A 20457-nucleotide genomic window follows, 5' to 3' on the forward strand; every position below is an offset into this window, starting at 1 on the left:
TTAATTTTAAGGACAGTACACTTTATAAACGGAATTTGGAAAACTAAATGCCAGTGGATTGAGCCTGATGTCAAATACCGGTCTCTGGGAGGTGAACAATCGGGCCTTTATCACTCTTCCTCTTTATCATATCCCTGACAGCACGGCGGAAGTTGACGCTGCAGAAGCTGTAGATGATGGGGTTGGAGGCGCTGTTGATGAAGAAGGATCTTTGACAGATGTTGTAGGCGGCGACCTGGGCTCCGTGGAGATTGTCGTACAGGTTCTTGTTGATGTCGGTGGCCGCCATGATGCCGAGATGAGGCAGGAAGCTGAGGATGAAAACGAGGCTGATCAGGAACATCATTTTGGTTGTCCTCTGCGAACGTGCCCCGCGCTGTGACATCACTAGGTTACCATGGGCACCACATTCACCTGCCCTGGAAATTTGGCGATTTTCAGCTCCAGCTGCACAGCCATCTTCTTGAGAAGTTCCGGTGAAGGAAGTTCTTTGTGCAGTTTCCTCTCGCGTTCCGTGTATCTGCGGCGTTCTTGTAAGCTGTGTCATATAATCCTTTTGCTGGCCAATCTGACGCCATATTAATAAGTATAACACAATAATGATGACTACCCCTGAAAAGAAAACGAAAAATTGGAACACATTGTAGAAGACAGGGAAGAGAGAGTCGATGACGTCATCGGCATTGCTGCATTCCGAGCCGTTAACGTAGCCTCCGGGAATGATGATGGTTCTTGCGCCATACAAGGGGAGACTTGGGGCTGAGACGATGGCTGAGACGAGACAACACATTAATATTGCCACCCTCGCTGCACGCTTGCTCGCCTGTTTACGTAACGCTCGACACACCTTCCTGTACCGGTCAACAGCTACTGTAACCAATATCAGGGCAGATGATATGGAGACATAGGTAATGACGAATGGCATGATTCTGCAGTCTGCAATCATTCCAAGGGAGTAATTGTATCTTAAGTCGATAATTTCATACGGAATGCCAGTTACACAGTTCAGTAGATCAAAGACGGCCAGAGCTACAATGAAATATGTCGTAGACGTGGTGCGTTTGAACTTTGTGGTGTAGACGTAGCAGACGACTGAGTTGCCGACACAACCCACCAGCATCAGGATGGCGAGGTATAACATGGCGGGCAGAGCCTGCAGAGCGTAGGCGTTGTCATAGGGTTGGAGATGGTCGAAAGTTATGTCACTTGAATCTTCGGTTGACCTGAAATTGAATTGTAAGTTTCTGAATGAGTCAAATGGATTTTCACATGGATAATATGTGAATAATCAGCTTTAGTGGTGACGGGCGTTAAAGCAAATACGTATATGACCCTGCGCTGATGATGGGTGTTATAGTGAGTGAGTGAGTGAGTTGGGTTTAACGCCGCTTTTAACAGTATTCCAGTTATATCACGGCGTGTCAACTTAATGTGGGAGGAAAGCCCGAGGTGATGCAGGTCTCAGACGTTTACCACTTCGGTGAAACCCACGAGCACGGGTATGGTGCAGACAAACCAATAGAAACATAATCGGGGCGAACCGGGATTCAAACCCACAATCATAGGTTTCTGGCGTGTCCAAGGGACGCAACTCTGCACAGCGAATCGCGGCGCCTTAGACGACTGGGCCACCCGTGCCCCCGATCGGCGTCATAGAAAACGCATACATGGCTCTGCATCACAGATGTAAATGCAGTAATATCAGAGGAAAATAAGAAATCATCGAGATACCTTTTAGTGAGACAATACAGTGTGTCGCGGTATAAAGGGAATTCAGTCAAAGCGTGCGAGAGAAAGACCACGTGCAGCATGCAGCACAAACAGAAGTCATGACAAGTAACATTGAACAACTTGATCACCTGCCAGGTGTCTCATTGAGAAAACAGTGGGTTACAAAACTAAACACGATATGTGAGGTTGCGGGTTTGATAATGAAAACGTTAATTTATTGTCTTCGATTTTAGAACGTTGGACGTTTGAAACCCAAGTACAAATTTAATCTATTACTCGACTCCCGAGCTCGAGGTTTTACATTTTCAACCAAAACCGAGGAGGAATACTGTATCTAAGATGTCTTAACGCTAGAAATACCAGAAAGAAAGAGAAATATTAGAATACCTTATAGTGAAACAATACAGAGGTCGCGTTACAAAACGAATTCGAAGACATCGTAACGTGTAGCATGCAGACAACTTCGTCAATATATTGAATACCCTTTCATCACATGTCCCGGTGTTTCAGTGGGAAAACTGTGAATTACAATACTAAACATGACAAAAACAACAGTAAAAATCAAAATAAGATGCACATTAAAAGGCTATTTATACAATTCAACTGTAAAACCCGGATATCATAATTCAAATGTTAAACCTCTAAACAGGCCTCCCCCACAAGGTTTCTATGAGACAAACGGACCCCGACAAGAGTGAGTGAGTGAGTGAGTTGGGTTTAACGCCGCTTTTAACAGTATTACAGTTATATCGCGGCGTGTCAGCTTAATGTGGGAGGAAAGCCCGAAGTGATGCAGGTCTCAGACGTTTACCACTTCGGTGAAACCCACGAGCACGGGTATGGTGCTGACATACCTAGAAACATAATCGGGGCGAACCGGGATTCGAACCCACAATCATAGGTTTCTGGCGTGCCCAAGGGACGCAACTCTGCACAGCGAATCGCGGCGCCTTAGACGACTGGGCCACCCGTGCCCCCGACCTCGACAAGAAGGTTTATAAAGCAAATACATACATGACTCTTCTGCATGGATGCTTCTGGAAATATGTATTTGCCTGATGCACGCTGGCAGGCAGTCGACAATTTCAAGTGTAATCTTTTTGTTTCCTTGTTTACAGACACATCTGGACAAGGAAAAAGTTTAAGGGTGGAGGAAGGAACAGCCTTACACTTTCATGTTCATGTGACTTATTTATCAAGAAAAGCTATAAATTTGGCTCACGAGATAAATTCTATTTGTTTGTCGATTAAAGCCGTGGCAGTTGGCACTATTCATCTTCAGCACTTTGCGACTTCGTAAACAACGAAACAATTGCTTTGAACTAGCAAGTCAACATCAAGCAAAAAGCATAATGCCAATAAAATATCTAACTACTTTTAGATTGACGGAAGATCAGAGATACAGTCATGCAATATCCATGGCATCTTGTTTTGAAACACTTTTACTCTGAACGTGCGTTTTTTGCTGCTAAGTGACAATGAATCACTGCATTTGTAATTTAGTCATCTAGTGCCATGCGCTGTGCACTGCAGTTGATAAATGCTTTTCTGAAATTTGAAATGATTTATTTAGAACAAAATGATCAATCTTGCTGATTGTGCTTAAGTTCTACGACAATGAAAATGTTTTCTGAAACAGGAAATAACAGTATCCAAACCGGAAATGCACGTTTTTTTAAACATTTTTACAAATTACGATACAACAATGACATTTTCTTGTTAATCGTTTTATTGCACAATGCATAATACTATGTTTTAGGCATCAAAAGTTACGACATTTGATTGACGTGGTGGGAAGCTGAGAAAAGATGTACTCTTCGATCATGACAATGCGACAGTTGCCATGGCGACAATCAACAAATGTTGCTTTGAACTCCTTCAACGCCCACCTTATTCTCCTCATCTGGCTCTGTCAGACTTCTTCTGTTCCCACATATGCAGTAGCTCCATCCGGAACCAATTTTAACCGACCCGTCTTCAGCAACCCATGCTTGCCGTAAAAGACGACTATGCTTGTCGTAAAAGGCGACCAACGGGATCGGGTGGTCAGGCTCGCTGACTTGGTTGATACATGTCATTGATCCCAATTGCGTGGATCGATGCTCATGATATCAATCACTGGATTGTCTGGTCCAGACTCGATTATTTACAGACCGCCGTCATATAGCTGGAATATTGCTGAGTGCGGCGTTAAACAACAAACCAACCAACCAACCAATTTTAACTCGAACGACGTCGTCATAGGAGCTTTATGGACAGCCAAGAAAAGGACTTCTACGAAACTGGGATAAAATTCCCCAACAGAGGAAGCATAAGAGTATCACTGTGAAGGGGGATTATGTCAGAATACAACAACACTATAATGTTTAAATTTTGATGAAGTATGCTTAAATGGTCACTATACATCAATGCTATCTTCTAATTTAAAAAAAAATGTCACTTCAAGGCGGCCAGATTCGTTTTTTCATTGATCTCTTTTTCGTAAATGTCTTACGTAAGGTTGCCATGGAAACCAAACTTGATCCTGTATGGAGTTGATATTAGCAGCATTGATGGACACTGTCAATGTGATGATTCATACAATGATTCAACATTGTACGCCAAAAGGTTCAGGAGGGGCAAACAAGTTTTAGGAGGACAGATGACGGACAGAGAGTTCGGACATTTTCAAGCATGATCCGTTTTATCGTGGAGGGAGGGATAAAGGAGCGACAGCCCGCTAAGGGGGGGGGGGAACTCTTTCTCGTGACGGACTACTTTAAAAAAGTTACACGACTCGCTGACCACGTTTTCACTTCGGATGGGTGTTGATTTTATTAAAGCTTCAAGCCTCTGAAGTTTGTTTCTGACATTTGGAGACCTGCATCACTTTGGGCTTTCCTCCCACATTAAGCGGTCACGCTGTGATATAGCAAGAAAAACTGTTCAAATCGGCTTTAAGCCCAACACACTGACTCCCTCTTTAATTAGCAGTTATAGAATTGGTGTACAGTGTTTAAGCTATTATTACGTACCGATTCTCAAATTGAAACAATATGTTAACCCAGAAATCTGTACGTACTTAGTGTGAAACCAACAAACAACCAACAAATCATGTACAAACTAACAATTGTATTCCAAAATTATAATTAACTAGGGTTTCAAATCAACACAAATTACTGAACGGCAATTACAATTAGTCAAACTTCCGAGAAAGGCCTGGGCAGGACATCGAGGGTGATGAGTGATCATCACACGAAAGCTGGTCTTAATGTTATGAAATGCGTGAGAGACGAAATGTGTGAGAGATAGGAGAGGCATGGCCTTGTCCACTAATATACAGTCTAACTAGCTACTGGAAATTTCCACACAGTGCTCCCACAACATATTCCACATGTTTCTCACTCCGCGGTATTCCTGAAGTTTACACATGACACGAGCATCTAAATATAGTAACTTCCTCAAAACCTTCATTAAACAGTACCACATTCCTGACAACTAATCACTGTCCAAGTACAATGCAACGAGCTTCTACAAAAAACCCAATAAAAAACAGTTAGAATCCATGTTTAACAATAATATACACTGCTATAGAACACTATCAGAATTGATACAAGGGGTGATGGAATGTATGACGAAATGAATAGGAAATTGGTATTGTTTCTGTGATCAATCTTTATCTGCGATTTTGTAGTTAAACAACTCTCATGGCACATGTACCGTTAAAAAGTGTGGACGATTCCAATGAGATACTAGTGGTTACAGGATCAGCATTCAATGAACTGGTTTCGGAATATCATTTCTACCCAGATATTGACCCTTTGTGAATGAACATACAGACACAGGTCGTTTGTAAAACGCTACATACTCTTTCAGAATTAACGAGGTCAGGGGTCGCTTCAGTTTATCAGATGGTTCGAATCTCTTGAACAAATTTAGTTGTGATAATTGGTGAGAAGTTTCATTGGCCGGATGAGTAGTATCATCAAGAGCGCAAAGGTAAAGATGATCCAAATTTAAAGTTGCCTTTTGTGATGACAATATATATCTTGATGATGGTTAGAGTTACTTCCCTCCATACATTGCTTAATCGTTTGCCCTAAAAGGAAATCACCGAGGAGTAGAATGTCGAGCATTTTGGAAGCTCTAAAGGCTTCGCCACATCCGTGGAAACAACGACAATGACAAATATTAACCAATTCCAAGAATTTAGTAATATCCGGAAAACAGTAAAATTAATATACTCACCTTCAAAATATACTATTGTGCCAAAGAACAAGAAAAATGATCCTATGTTATTTCATATAACCTCAAAGCATATACATCAAATATATTATTTAATTACAATACATACTTCAGCAAATATGATAATGAAATGTCAAATGTCACTTTCTATGGTCAAATTATGGCATCATCATTCACAAAACATTCACGTCTCTGGTCCGAATTGAATTCACTGGCTAGTTCCTTGTTTCGCAAAGTCAGTTCCTTAGAGGTCCGGCGTTTTCACCGAGTGGTGCCCAGTTTCTGCAAGGCCAACACAAAAAGTTAATGTCAGAACCCACAACCTTGTCGCATCACACTGTAAGGTCCAGGGCTTGGGCGTCGAAGTGAAGAATGAAATGTTCTGCACATTGGAGAGTGTTCAGCTGTTGGCTGATGATGTATATACACACTGCACACCGGATTCGTTCACAGCTTGTTGGCAGGGTAACATCGTTTGGACAGCAAGCCTGTAGCCAGTTGATCGAATAGGTGTGGACCAGACGACAGCGGGGAAAGTACTCCCAACAGAATGGGGTCCGGCCATTACTCTACAACACTTAAAAAGAGTATTAAACCACGACCAATATATTTTAGTGGTACAGTATAAATCCGATTAAGCATTAATACATATGAAAATACACTTTCAGCTCTGAGGTCATCTCGTGAACCAATACTATGTGGACAGCAAAAACATTCGTGACTGATACATAGAAGCAGAATTACGTCGTAAGTCGAATGTAAGGACGACTCATTACGGTTTTACCGGTGTCCACAAGAATAATCTGATATCAATCAGTGACTATAATATGTCGTAGCAACCTTGAACTGCTAATGACCGCCTCCGTGGTCTAATGGTAGAGCGTCCGCCCGGAGAGCGGAAGGTTGGGGGTTCGATCCAAAAGACCAAAAGACGTTAAAAGATGGTACTTGTTGTTACCCTGTATTAAGGGGCTAAAACAAGGACTGGTCGGCTCGGAATCAGTATACTTTGTCTGAGTGGGGTATTCATGTTAAACTGCGGCATGGTATCTCAGTGTGCTAGCACTATAACTCGGCATCAGTACAAGTAGTACAAGCAGCCACACACACACATACACGTGCATGCACGTCGCTATACAATCTTGGACGCGACGTTAAAGCCCATCTCACCCCACCTTGAACTGCTAAAAGAGTGCAGTCGTATAAGAATTATGAAGTACTAACTTACAATATTCAGTATATGCTTTGCAGTTACAGAAAAACGAACAACATGTATAAATATATGATAGACTGAGAGCACACATTGAGGCACGGATAGTAATTGAATATAGCAATTACTATTGAATATGAAGCAATTGCAATAGTAGAGAAATGTAATATAATATAATTAACTCACCAAGTAACCAAAATATGAAACTTTGTGGATAGGAAAAAGGAATTATATATGTTCTTACAAAAAAGTTGCCATGGAGAGTTGTATAATGTCTTAGCTAGTATGTATTCTGCTGTTAAGGCTTGTGTAAAAACAGTCAAAGATAGAACAGATTTGTTTACAACTAGCTCCGGTGTAAGACAAGGCTGTATCTTAAGCCCACTTTTGTTTATCTTCTTTATTAATGAGCTTGATATTGACATTTATAAAACGTGCTGTCATGGTGTGTTTGATTCAGAAAGTATTGAAGATATTATGCTACTACTTTTTGCCGACGATGTGACTATATGTTCTCATATACAGTTATTGGTCTACAAAGACAATTAGATATCTTAAGAATATTTTGCATTACCTGGGGCCTAAGTGTGAATCTTGATAAAACAAAACTAATTGTATTCTGAAACGGTGGTATTATACGAGAAAATGAAAAATGGTTCTATGGTTCTATAAATGTAAAACTTGTCACTTACTACAAGTATCTTGGAGTAATTTTCTCCTCAAGGCTAATCAGCTGGTCAATGGTCTGTAAAAGCCTAGCATTACAGGCTTCTAAAGCCACTAGAGCCTTTTATCATGCTTTCAAAAGAAATAGCTATATAACATTCGAAACAACTTGTACAATGTTTGATTGTCAGATTGCTCCTATATTACTTTATGGGGCTGAAATCAGGGGGGCAACATATTATGAATGTATAGAAAAAGTACATACTTCCTATTTTAAAAATGATCTTTGTATCGGAAAATATGCCTCTAATAAAGCTCTTCTAGGTGAAACTGGGCGATAAAATATGTTCGTGTTTAGCAAAATAAGGGTACTTAATTACTGGTTCAGATTGCTACGTATGAATCCATGTCGATATCCAAAACAATGTTACAATCTACTTAAACAGTTAGATGATAATGATAAACACACCTGGGTGTCTGATGTAAGATATATTTTGTTTTCTTTAGGCCTTTTATTTGTATGGATCTCTCAACATATTGGCGATGAAAATATATTTTTACTAAAAAATAAAACAAAGGCTGATTGATATGTATTCTCAAGAGTGGCATGATTCTATTTCTTCATCAAAATATCTGTCACATTATGCAAAGTTGAAATCACTTTTACAGCCAGAATTTTACATCAATAATCTCGCGAATAAATCACTCAGGAGAGCATATTGTAAATTCAGAATATCGCTACACGGTTTTAAGATTAACATGCTACGAAAGTGAAAGACTTCAAATGAAGACTTGAGTCTATATCTATGTACCCACTGTAAAGGGAGGCAATAAGAGGATGAATTTCATGTTTTGTTTATATGTTCAAAATATTCTTCTGTCAGAAACCACTATTTGCCTTGGTTATCCAATGTCCATCATGATAATCACAGTTTATGTAATCTACTCAACTCCAAAAATATCAACATTGTAAAGGCTTTGGCCTTATACTTAAATCATGCATTTAATGTTAAATAAGACTACTTGTATTTATTTTCCTGACACCACGTGACGCAGCAATTATTGTAATTGTAATTGTACTCTAGGCCACATGGCCCAAAATACTGAATAAAGAATCTTGAATCTTGAATCCATATTATGAAACACGAATAAACATTCTCCCTGGGATTCAGTATTTGTAAAGGAGGAAAATAAAAAAGATGTTTGTTTAAGAAAAAATAGAACATGAGTGAGTGGGTTGTGTTTTAACGCCGCTTTCAACAGTATTCCAGTTATATCGCAACGTGTCTGCCTAATGTGGGAGGAAAGCCCGAAGTGATGCAGGTCTTAGACGTTTACCACTTCGGTTAATTCCACGAGCACGGGTATGGTGCTGACAAACCTAGAAACATAATCGGGTCGAACCGGGATTCGAACCCACAATCATAAGTTTCTGGCGTGCCCAAGGGACACAATTCTGCACAGCGAATCGCGGCGCCTTAGACGACTGGGCCACCCGTGCCCCCAACTACCCGTAGAAGTAGTAGTAGAATGAGTAGACGCAACATGACCCAAACATTAGCAGTGAATATAAAATGTATTCTCCAATATAACCCAAAACATGACTAATAGGGATCTGAGTAATCGCAACAAGACATAAATACAGTAAAGTACGTTTATAACGAACACGCTTATAACGAACTGACGGATATAACGAACTGATTTTTTTGTCCCGACTATTTGCTATAGTTACGCTGTATATATGCTTATAACGAACTACGGTTATAACAAACTAAAGTTAGTGGTCCCTTCGTGTTCGTTATAACCGTAGTTTACTGTAATACTCATTATCAACATATATGTACGAATGTATTTCCTATAACCTTGTGACAATTGAATAATCTACCAACAAAGTAAATGATATATAGTATGGATTGATATGGCTAGACACAGAGTGAGAAAACGGATTGATTGCCATAGACCTAGTCAGCTGCAAAATCCCGCATTACTCTGTTAGTGTTAAAGGGGAAGTGTACACGCAAAAATCACTTTCTTTCTTTTTCTAAACAAAACGCAATTTTAGAATTAATTAGTATCTGTGTTTGAAAATATACACTCATTTTTTTCACAGTGAAAGTAGGAAGCTCTCAATAGTGTGAAAATGATATGCCGTTATGAGGCCTTCGTTTTTCGAGCTAAACAGGCCTGAGTTATCCCCCTTAGATTATGACGTAATTGGTGCCAATTCAACTGGGTCCCTGTCTATTCTCAACGCAAAAGATATTAAGTACCAGTTTGCGGTAAAACAACATGGCCTACGACACACTCCGGCGCAGTGGTGACTCAGCATAACACTATGCTGGCTGGCATCTGAGACGCTAGAATCACACACCTAGACCTACACCACGTGAAGCGGCTCTAACAAAGCATGATGACGTCATAATGTTTATCAATTGGCACCAATGACGTCATATTGCAAGGGGCATAAGCCATGGTGTTTTTGTTGTGGAAATAGAACACTTGGTAAATGTGAAAAATATAAATCGTTTTAATGCGAAAAATATGTTAATTAATTGTGATATTTTTATATTTTTGTCTATGACACTTCTAGGTTAACACTTTTAATGTGGAAAAAGTACAAGAAAAATAGGTTAATTTCCGTGTGAACTTGCCCTTTAAATGTATGTTTTTAAGGTGACCTAGACTTGACCTTTCATTGACACATGTCATAACACATCAATTTGATTCGCTAAATCTGACCATGACGTCATGTGTGCCTTAATCGGATAAATCCCGGAGCCTACATTACCGATTGAACATCTCTTGATTGAGTTTCTGAATCACCCTGTTTTTTCTCTCTGCTGATTGATTGAATAACAACGACAGCGTGGAACCCATCACGATGACAAATGGGAAATGTCGTTTCTCTCTCGATTTCCCTTTTCTACAACCCTCACTTTGAAGTCGAATGAAATTCAAAATACATCACCCACATAGATACACGTCACAGATTTGAATAAGGTGGGAAAGTCCCCGTTCTGTGATATCATCCACTGGCATTTTAGGTCAAGCAAAAGTACTGAAAATGACCTCTGAAAAGTAGGTACATCAGTCAAGTCAGTCTCGTTAGCTCTTTTTTTATGAAGTACGATTTCATCATTTTTTATGGGTATTTTTTATAACTAAACGTATACAGTTTCAATATCGATATTTGTGTAGGAATAGTTTGGTTCCCCGTGAACAAAACCCCACGAAAATATATTGTCCTTACCCACAGCTAATTCTCACCAAGTGACCTGAGTTACAATTAACTAGTGCTGAGCATAGCGGAGTTATTCCCCCTTTTCTTTGTACATGTGTAACGTCTCTGTCGCCTTTTGACGTCATAGAGAAAAATCAGTTTTCGTCATTTACGGCATGCTATTTTTGGCATTGAATGTATGTCGTTATACCTACGCATATAACTCCATTTCATATATAGTTATGTCGTTTAGATATTAGGCAGTATTTTGTTCGCTCACAGTTTCCGTAAAGCTTCTAAATGAAAGAAATCGTCGCACAGTACTAGTACAACTAGGCTACACCACCGCCCCTCGTTCTGATTACAACTAGGCTACCCCACCGCCCCTCGTTTGATTACAACTAGGCTACCCCAAAGCCCCTCTCTGATTACAAATAGGCTACCCCACCGCCCCTCGTTCTGATTACAACTAGGCTACCCCACCGCCCCTCTCTGATTACAACTAGGCTACACCACCGCCCCTCGTTCTGATTACAACTAGGCTACCCCACCGCCCCTCGTTTGATTACAACTAGGCTACCCCAAAGCCCCTCTCTGATTACAAATAGGCTACCCCACCGCCCCTCGTTTGATTACAACTAGGCTACCCCACCGCCCCTCTCTGATTACAAATAGGCTACCCCACCGCCCCTCTCTGATTACAAATAGGCTACCCCACCGCCCCTCTCTGATTACAACTAGGCAACCCCACCGCCCCTCTCTGATTACAAATAGGCTACCCCACCGCCCCTCGTTCTGATTACAACTAGGCTACCCCACCGCCCCTCGTTTGATTACAAATAGGCTACCCCACCGCCCCTCGTTTGATTACAACTAGGCTACCCCACCGCCCCTCGTTTGATTACAACTAGGCTATCCCAAAGCCCCTCTCTGATTACAAATAGGCTACCCCACCGCCCCTCGTTTGATTACAACTAGGCTATCCCAAAGCCCCTCTCTGATTACAAATAGGCTACCCCACCGCCCCTCGTTTGATTACAACTAGGCTACCCCACCGCCCCTCGTTCTGATTAAAACTAGGCTACCCCACCGCCCCTCTCTGATTACAAATAGGCTACCCCACCGCCCCTCGTTTGATTACAACTAGGCTACCCCACCGCCCCTCGTTTGATTACAACTAGGCTACCCCTTCGCCCCTCGTTTGATTACAACTAGGCTACCCCTTCGCCCCTCGTTTGATTACAACTAGGCTACCCCACCGCCCCTCGTTTGATTACAACTAGGCTACCCCAAAGCCCCTCTCTGATTACAAATAGGCTACCCCACCGCCCCTCGTTCTGATTACAACTACGCTACCCCACCGCCCCTCGTTTGATTACAACTAGGCTATCCCAAAGCCCCTCGTTCTGAATGCAAATAGGCTACCCCACCGCCCCTCGATCTGATTATGATTTTGGTTCTTCAGCAATATACCCGTGCCCGTTGGTTTCAACACTGCAGTTTACACATTTGGAATATAAACGTCAACGCCAGAGAATAACCAGTCTTGATTATCCAACGAAACTGATTCCACTGGGCTTTATGTGAGAAAATAGCGGCGGAAATAATATGAATTGATCACTGAAAAACGGTGACGACACCAGGTGTTCCAGACAATGGTAATGTCCTTCCCTACTGAAGGAAGACACTCATTTTGATGCAGATGAGACCCTATAGGCCCTCTGGATGCTGTGCTAAGCCAGCTCTCCATATCCATGACAACCCAAACCACAGCATCCAGTGGGACAAAGTCAAATCCCTCCAGACTCCAACCATCAATCAACCGTGACCCAGGCTATTACGTACACCTGGCGTACCGTCAACTCATCAAAGACCCAAAACAGTAGACAATCTTTTTGTTCGCTGGTCAATGTGTTTTACCCTTTTGTGTACATAGCAGGCTTCTCCTCTCCAGTGTAACTACATCTGATATCTTCTCTACTGTATAAACACTGTCTCCTACCTGTATATATACTTGTTGACTGACACTGGGAGAGTGTTCTGGGGACGAACATCAAACCCTTTGGTTAAAAAGATATGGCAAGACAAAAACGCTCGAGATGAGGCCCTAGCTCGAAAAAATCCCTCACTAAAGCCATCTGGGATATTAGTACGTGAACTCATTCGAAGTCACAACTGCGATGACATTCAGCCTCCAGAAAGTCACTACAAAGGGTTACACCCTCCCTGGACTTTACAAACTCCCAAAGTTGACACTGCTTTAACATCAGAAGTCACTAAAAGAGAAAACCCAACCCTACTACGATCAGTAGCTATCACTAAAATTCAAACTACCTGGGACAGCTGGGCCCATATATACACTGATGGATCCAAGAATCCTATCAACAACAGTGCTGGTTACGGGATCCATATCCACAGCTCCAAACCCCAAGCACATTCAGTTCGCTTGCCCGATGGTCAGTCAGTATTCACGGCTGAATTGGAGGCAATTCATCATGCACTCAAACTCATACCGGAACTCCCGGAAGCAAAGGCAGTCATCCTATCAGACTCGCTAAGTGCACTTCAGGCCATCAGTGGAAGAAACTCAAACTCCAGGCCAAACACAGTCAACAATATTCTATACGAATATACAAAACTATCGGACCAAGGGCAACAGGTGGAGCTGTGTTGGATCCCCTCTCACATAGATATTCATGGAAATGAAAAAGCAGACTCACTGGCGAAGCTAGCTCTAGACAAAGCGGATATACAGCCTATTCCCTTTAGTAAACTAGAGATAAAAAGCAAAATCAAAGCCTCCATAGCAAAAAGATGGCAAACCCAATGGGACGCAAGTAAGATCGGCAGATGGCTATACAAAATTCAACCCAAGGTCCAGCAAAAGCCAAACTCATACTCAAATGAAAGGAAAATTGAAACTGCTATCTCACGCCTCAGACTTGGTCACAAAAAGCACTATGACAAGGTTTGTTCATCTTGCAATCAGGCTGAAACCATTGACCACCTGTTACTAGAATGTCAAGACCATGCCCCAGCCCGGGCTAGGTTAAAACAAGAATTGCAGTTAGATCCGCTATCTGTCATAGATCTCCTAAAGCCAAGAGATGCAATAGCGAAGGCCAAACTAACTCTATTTCTGAGAGATGGACAGCTGCTCGAACGTATATGGACAGAGCAGCCAAGGATAAAAATGAAATCATATCAATATAAGAAAATAGAAATCATATCAATGCAAAAACAGAAATTTTGTCACAATAGATATGTGAACCCTTCTCACACACAGGAGTCCCAAAGAGGGACAGGTCAGCCGAAATTGCCTAGGCAGAAGGCGACCTCTTAAACACCTAATGCAACAACAACAACTGGGAGAGTACCCGAGTTTGCTGCCAGGAATACAGCCCTTCTGATAATCTGGGTAATGCAGAAGGCTGCAGTGTTGGGGATTCTTCACACTGTCCGAAATGTTCTTGGTGGGTTCGACTAGGCACTGATTCATGGGAAAAAGTCCCATTCGCTGTCTTGGCTGTGTGTAGAGGGGGAAAGGACCATGAGCTGATGATGAGCCTAACAAGCCTGAGTGTGTCAGGATCACCCAAACCCTCTTGGCTGCTTTTCAAATTTAATCTGTATATAATAAGAATAGTTATAATGTGCATAATTATAATGCTTAACTGGACCATTCTATAGTTACCTGAACGTATTGTCGCGTCGTCGTGGTCAATGCTCGCCATGACGCTACAACTCGCCTGGTCTGCCAAGGGTAATTTAAATCACGGAGTAATTGGTCTGTCGGGCCCTTACTCTGAACTCCGAACTGTCTCCATCAGCATTTGCTCTTTGCTGCTTTTCAAATTTAATCTGTATATCATATGAATAGTTATAATGTGCATATTTATAATGCGCCCTTAAACGTAGTCAAAGCACTTACATTATTACCCCGGTCAAAAGATCAGCGTGCACTCAATTTCATTCTCAGTATATGATGAGTATAAAAATCGATTTCTTGCTTAAGTAATTTAATCCTCCAAAAGACGTCCTCTACAAAATCATCATGATCAATGACAACTGGATCTCGTTGGCATCATTAAGTACGAGGGCTGGTCAAAATGTTCTCAGCCTAACAAAGAAAAACAACAATTGTGAAAGTGTTTTTAATTATATTTTTCAACATAATCTTAATGCTTTTCAATACTCTTCACATGTCATATAGTGAAGCTTTTCATTTCCATTACGGAAGAAGTTGTCTGAAGCCTCCCTGCAAAAAACAATTCACGGCAGCTTTGAGGTCATCGTTGTCGTCATAGCACTTTCCCCGAAGGAAACAAGTGGAAATCACTTGGTGCCAGGTTTGGCGAGTATGGAGGGTTAGAAAGCTCGTCGAAACCCACATTGTCGCACAAAAGCCTTTGCAAGTCGAGAGATGTGAGAAGAGGCATTGTCAGGACAGAGTAGAACTCCAGCAGTCAGCATTCCGTGCCGCTTCTCTCTGATAGAACCTCTCAGGCGATGAAGCAAATCAGCACAGTAGGCACCGGTAATCGACTTTCTAAGTAATCAACAAGGATCACACCTTTTGCGTCCCAGAATACAGTAGCCATAACTGTCTTCCCTGATCTTGAACCCTTGAATTTCTTTGGTGCCAGCGTAGTGAAATGGTGCAGTTCTGTTGATTCCCATTCCGACACATAGTGGTAGACCCACGTTTCATCACTCGTTACTAATCTCTTTTTGAATTTGACGAAATCCTGCTCAATTAGCTCTAACTTTTCTCTGGCAATGTCAGTTCCTTCTTCCTTAAGATTAGTATTTAGAAACTTTGGCACTCAATGATCATATATCTTATTCATCTGTAAATGTTCATGAATAATAGTTTCAATGGATTCATGGCATATACCTGTGTATTCCTCAAGTTCAGCAATGGTAATACGTCCATCTGACATTATAAGTTTTTCTATTTCCTTGATTGATTTGAATTGAATTGATGGAAGTTGAGGGACAACCGAGATCTAGGGTCATCATCAAGGCTTGTTCTCCCAGCCAGAAACATAGCTGCACAACGTTTAACAGTTGTATAGATAGGGCACCTATCCCCACACACTTGTGCCATGCGGTATCAATTTCTTGGTGAGTACTGTACTCTAAAATAAAAAAGTTGATGACTGCTCGGTTCTCGTTCTTTTCCATTTCTGTGTCCAATTGGACACCGATCACGTTCAACTTCTATATAACACTAATATATAAACGGCCTTAAGACCAAACACTTGCGCTGAACTACTCAAACGATGAACAACATTGACTAGTTCACTTTGTTATGGCCCATACTTGAAAGTAAGTCAGGCTTAGAACCTTTTTACCAGCCCCATACACAATCAATTTAGACTTTTTGGGGAAATTTTGATTATTCCATAAAAGGTTTACAAACAATGGAAGTAATTAGCTTCAGTTACAGTGCTAATTGGCACGTACCAAACTTGAAGAAAAAGAGATTGATCTTTTCATTTGAAGCAATTTCCGTTTCAAATTGGAAACACGATATTCCAAATGTAATACCATGACAACCATTGTCTTGTTTCATTACCCCTCAAAAAGACAAATGAATCAGACGTTCTCTACAAAATAGCCAGTGGCATCAGAGAACCATCTATTTTTATCATGGAGCGCTTAAGTTACTGAATCAATCATACGAATACGTAATTCATGAGTTACTAAGTTTCAATTACAGTGCGAGAAGACGTTGATCTTTTCATTTTGATTTTGAAGGATCTGCATAGCACACTCGTGGACAATTCAACTTTTCAAATTTGAAACATGATGTTTCAAACGTTGGGCAGCTTTCTGCAATTAGAAGTAATTGGCATTCGTTTTCTGATACGTACAAGCTTGATACAGTTAACATATACATGTTTGCTGGATATACAATTCGGAACGCGCCACATGGGAGCAACCTTTAAGACTTCCGAATCGTCATCTTTGTACGATTGTGCTGCTGAGTGTGTTTCCTATAAGATGTGCAAATCCTTCAATTTCGATCTGGAACGAGGAACATGTCACTTAAATAGTGTTGATGACGCCCAATATCTAGAAGGTTCAAGGAAAGAGGCTGACTTCATCTACAGTTCGATAATCAACTGGAACCAGGTAATTGAGTTTGTCTCTATTCGAGTAAAAACAAGATTTACTGGACACTGTGGCGAGCATATGCAGGGTTAGATATTGGCACTAGTCCTGTAGTCCTTGCCAAACTGACCAATAGTAAAGGTATCCTAAGGACTAGTAGAAATTGGTCATTTTTAAAGGTTTTGCTGTATGTTATCATTATAAGGACTAGTGGACTGAACCTGTTAGTTTCTACCACTGATGTGCATGTTGAAATATCTTACCTTTACAGTACGACTGAATATTCCTTGGTATATTTACTGTTACAGACCCAACTTGGTCCATGTCAGAACAACCCATGTGGATACACACAAAGATGCAGCACAGAGAGAAATGGTGCCAATGAGTGTGGTATGTCTGCATTTCTAATTCAGTGTGTGTTTCAGTTGCATTGGCATTTATAATGAATCCACCACCATATGTTAATTCAAAGCGATCTTATTACTTCATGAGTGAGTGAGTGAGTATAATTTTATGTAACTTTTAACTATATTCCAGAAATGGGCTTTTCCCGTTGTGGCCATGTGGTGAATAGAACCCAGACCTTCTACGTGACGAGTAAACCACGTGGCTACCCCACCGTCCCGTACACTTGTAGAAGTTTATTGAGATGAAACACCACATTTTAATACTTAATACGTTTTACTGTGAATATTACGGTAACTATTGTATAATAGGCCAAGAGCATTAGATATAAGCTTGAAAAGATAGTAGCAAGCTTATTTATGTCCAAGATAGCTGCAATTGTTTTTAAAATGATATGAAATTTTGTAGAGTTACATTCATGATATCATGCAATATATCACATGGAAGCTCTTTTTATAGGCTTTCACATACTACTGATTTGAACCTTTTTTTTGTTTCATAAGCATTTGATGTATTATTTAACAAGTTTTTTTGCGGAATACCCGGCAATAGGTTGACCAATGACAAAAACAATCAATACAAGTGTCAATACAAGTGTTTTACTACTTTCTTACATAATAGTAGGATAGCCAAGTACTATTAAAATCAATCACCTGGTGATGCTGGAAGGATATTAGGTCCCTGGGAATTATATCGAGTGTCATGATATTGTTCATGAGCTGCTGCAAAATAGTTAACACTTGTGTCCACATAGAGCAGTTTATGCATGTCGGGGTATGTGAACGCTTCCTTATATCAGTCTGTCCACCCAGATCGTTTGTTTCACCAATACTTATGGCAATATCTGTCAACATCAATCGCAAGTACGAGAATCGAGAATTGTTTCAGATTCTGAGTAGTTTGACATTTGCTGAATATAGGGAGCTCCTGTGTCAATACCATGCGCTACTCACAGATGAGAAATCGTGTGGCCTTGTAATTTATATCTTTGACAACGCCAGTATCAATGTTAGTCCTAGTGAACGAATACAAAAATCGCACTGTATCAAGATTCAAATCTATCACGATTGGCCTCTTGAACTTTCAAAGCTAAATGCAGCACTCCAGAAGATGGTGAAATGCAGCACTCCAGATGATGGCGAAACGCAGCACTACAGAAGATGGCGAAATGCAGCACTCCAGAAGATGGCGAAATGCAGCACTCCAGATGATGGCGAAATGCAGCACTCCAGAAGATGGTGAAATGCAGCACTCCAGATGATGGCGAAACGCAGCACTCCATAAGAACGAGGAACATGTCACTTAAATAGTGTTGATGACGCCCAATATCTAGAAGGTTCAAGGAAAGAGGCTGACTTCATCTACAGTTCGATAATCAACTGGAACCAGGTAATTGAGTTTGTCTCTATTCGAGTAAAAACAAGATTTACTGGACACTGTGGCGAGCATATGCAGGGTTAGATATTGGCACTAGTCCTGTAGTCCTTGCCAAACTGACCAATAGTAAAGGTATCCTAAGGACTAGTAGAAATTGGTCATTTTTAAAGGTTTTGCTGTATGTTATCATTATAAGGACTAGTGGACTGAACCTGTTAGTTTCTACCACTGATGTGCATGTTGAAATATCTTACCTTTACAGTACGACTGAATATTCCTTGGTATATTTACTGTTACAGACCCAACTTGGTCCATGTCAGAACAACCCATGTGGATACACACAAAGATGCAGCACAGAGAGAAATGGTGCCAATGAGTGTGGTATGTCTGCATTTCTAATTCAGTGTGTGTTTCAGTTGCATTGGCATTTATAATGAATCCACCACCATATGTTAATTCAAAGCGATCTTATTACTTCATGAGTGAGTGAGTGAGTATAATTTTATGTAACTTTTAACTATATTCCAGAAATGGGCTTTTCCCGTTGTGGCCATGTGGTGAATAGAACCCAGACCTTCTACGTGACGAGTAAACCACGTGGCTACCCCACCGTCCCGTACACTTGTAGAAGTTTATTGAGATGAAACACCACATTTTAATACTTAATACGTTTTACTGTGAATATTACGGTAACTATTGTATAATAGGCCAAGAGCATTAGATATAAGCTTGAAAAGATAGTAGCAAGCTTATTTATGTCCAAGATAGCTGCAATTGTTTTTAAAATGATATGAAATTTTGTAGAGTTACATTCATGATATCATGCAATATATCACATGGAAGCTCTTTTTATAGGCTTTCACATACTACTGATTTGAACCTTTTTTTTGTTTCATAAGCATTTGATGTATTATTTAACAAGTTTTTTTGCGGAATACCCGGCAATAGGTTGACCAATGACAAAAACAATCAATACAAGTGTCAATACAAGTGTTTTACTACTTTCTTACATAATAGTAGGATAGCCAAGTACTATTAAAATCAATCACCTGGTGATGCTGGAAGGATATTAGGTCCCTGGGAATTATATCGAGTGTCATGATATTGTTCATGAGCTGCTGCAAAATAGTTAACACTTGTGTCCACATAGAGCAGTTTATGCATGTCGGGGTATGTGAACGCTTCCTTATATCAGTCTGTCCACCAAGATCGTTTGTTTCACCAATACTTATGGCAATATCTGTCAACATCAATCGCAAGTACGAGAATCGAGAATTGTTTCAGATTCTGAGTAGTTTGACATTTGCTGAATATAGGGAGCTCCTGTGTCAATACCATGCGCTACTCACAGATGAGAAATCGTGTGGCCTTGTAATTTATATCTTTGACAACGCCAGTATCAATGTTAGTCCTAGTGAACGAATACAAAAATCGCACTGTATCAAGATTCAAATCTATCACGATTGGCCTCTTGAACTTTCAAAGCTAAATGCAGCACTCCAGA

At 40.7% G+C, this 20457-nt stretch overlaps 1 protein-coding gene across 1 annotated transcript; it reads right to left on the reverse strand.

Annotated features, from left to right (window-relative positions):
* Positions 1–70: 70 nt before the first annotated feature.
* On the reverse strand, positions 71–15731 carry LOC124121313 (orexin receptor type 2-like). The gene is made up of 2 exons (XM_046484305.2): positions 15625–15731; positions 71–1223 (listed from the first exon to the last, which is right to left on the reverse strand). Exons 1-2 carry the CDS (start codon positions 15729–15731, stop codon positions 71–73), a joined length of 1260 nt encoding a protein of 419 aa, XP_046340261.2.
* Positions 15732–20457: the final 4726 nt, after the last annotated feature.

Source organism: Haliotis rufescens, unplaced genomic scaffold, assembly GCF_023055435.1.
Source record: "Haliotis rufescens isolate VD_foot unplaced genomic scaffold, xgHalRufe1.0.p SCAF_21, whole genome shotgun sequence".
NCBI classification, from domain to species: domain Eukaryota; kingdom Metazoa; phylum Mollusca; class Gastropoda; order Lepetellida; family Haliotidae; genus Haliotis; species Haliotis rufescens.

What these genes read in the sequence shown, in the direction of transcription:
- LOC124121313 (XM_046484305.2), bottom strand. Translation starts at nt 15,731, where the DNA reads ATGGGAATCAACAGAACTGCACCATTTCACTACGCTGGCACCAAAGAA. An exon ending in TGTATTCTGGGACGCAAAAG is followed by an intron (nt 1,224 to 15,624) that starts GTGTGATCCTTG and finishes ATTCAATTTCAG; the next exon opens with GTCAACCGAAGATTCAAGTG.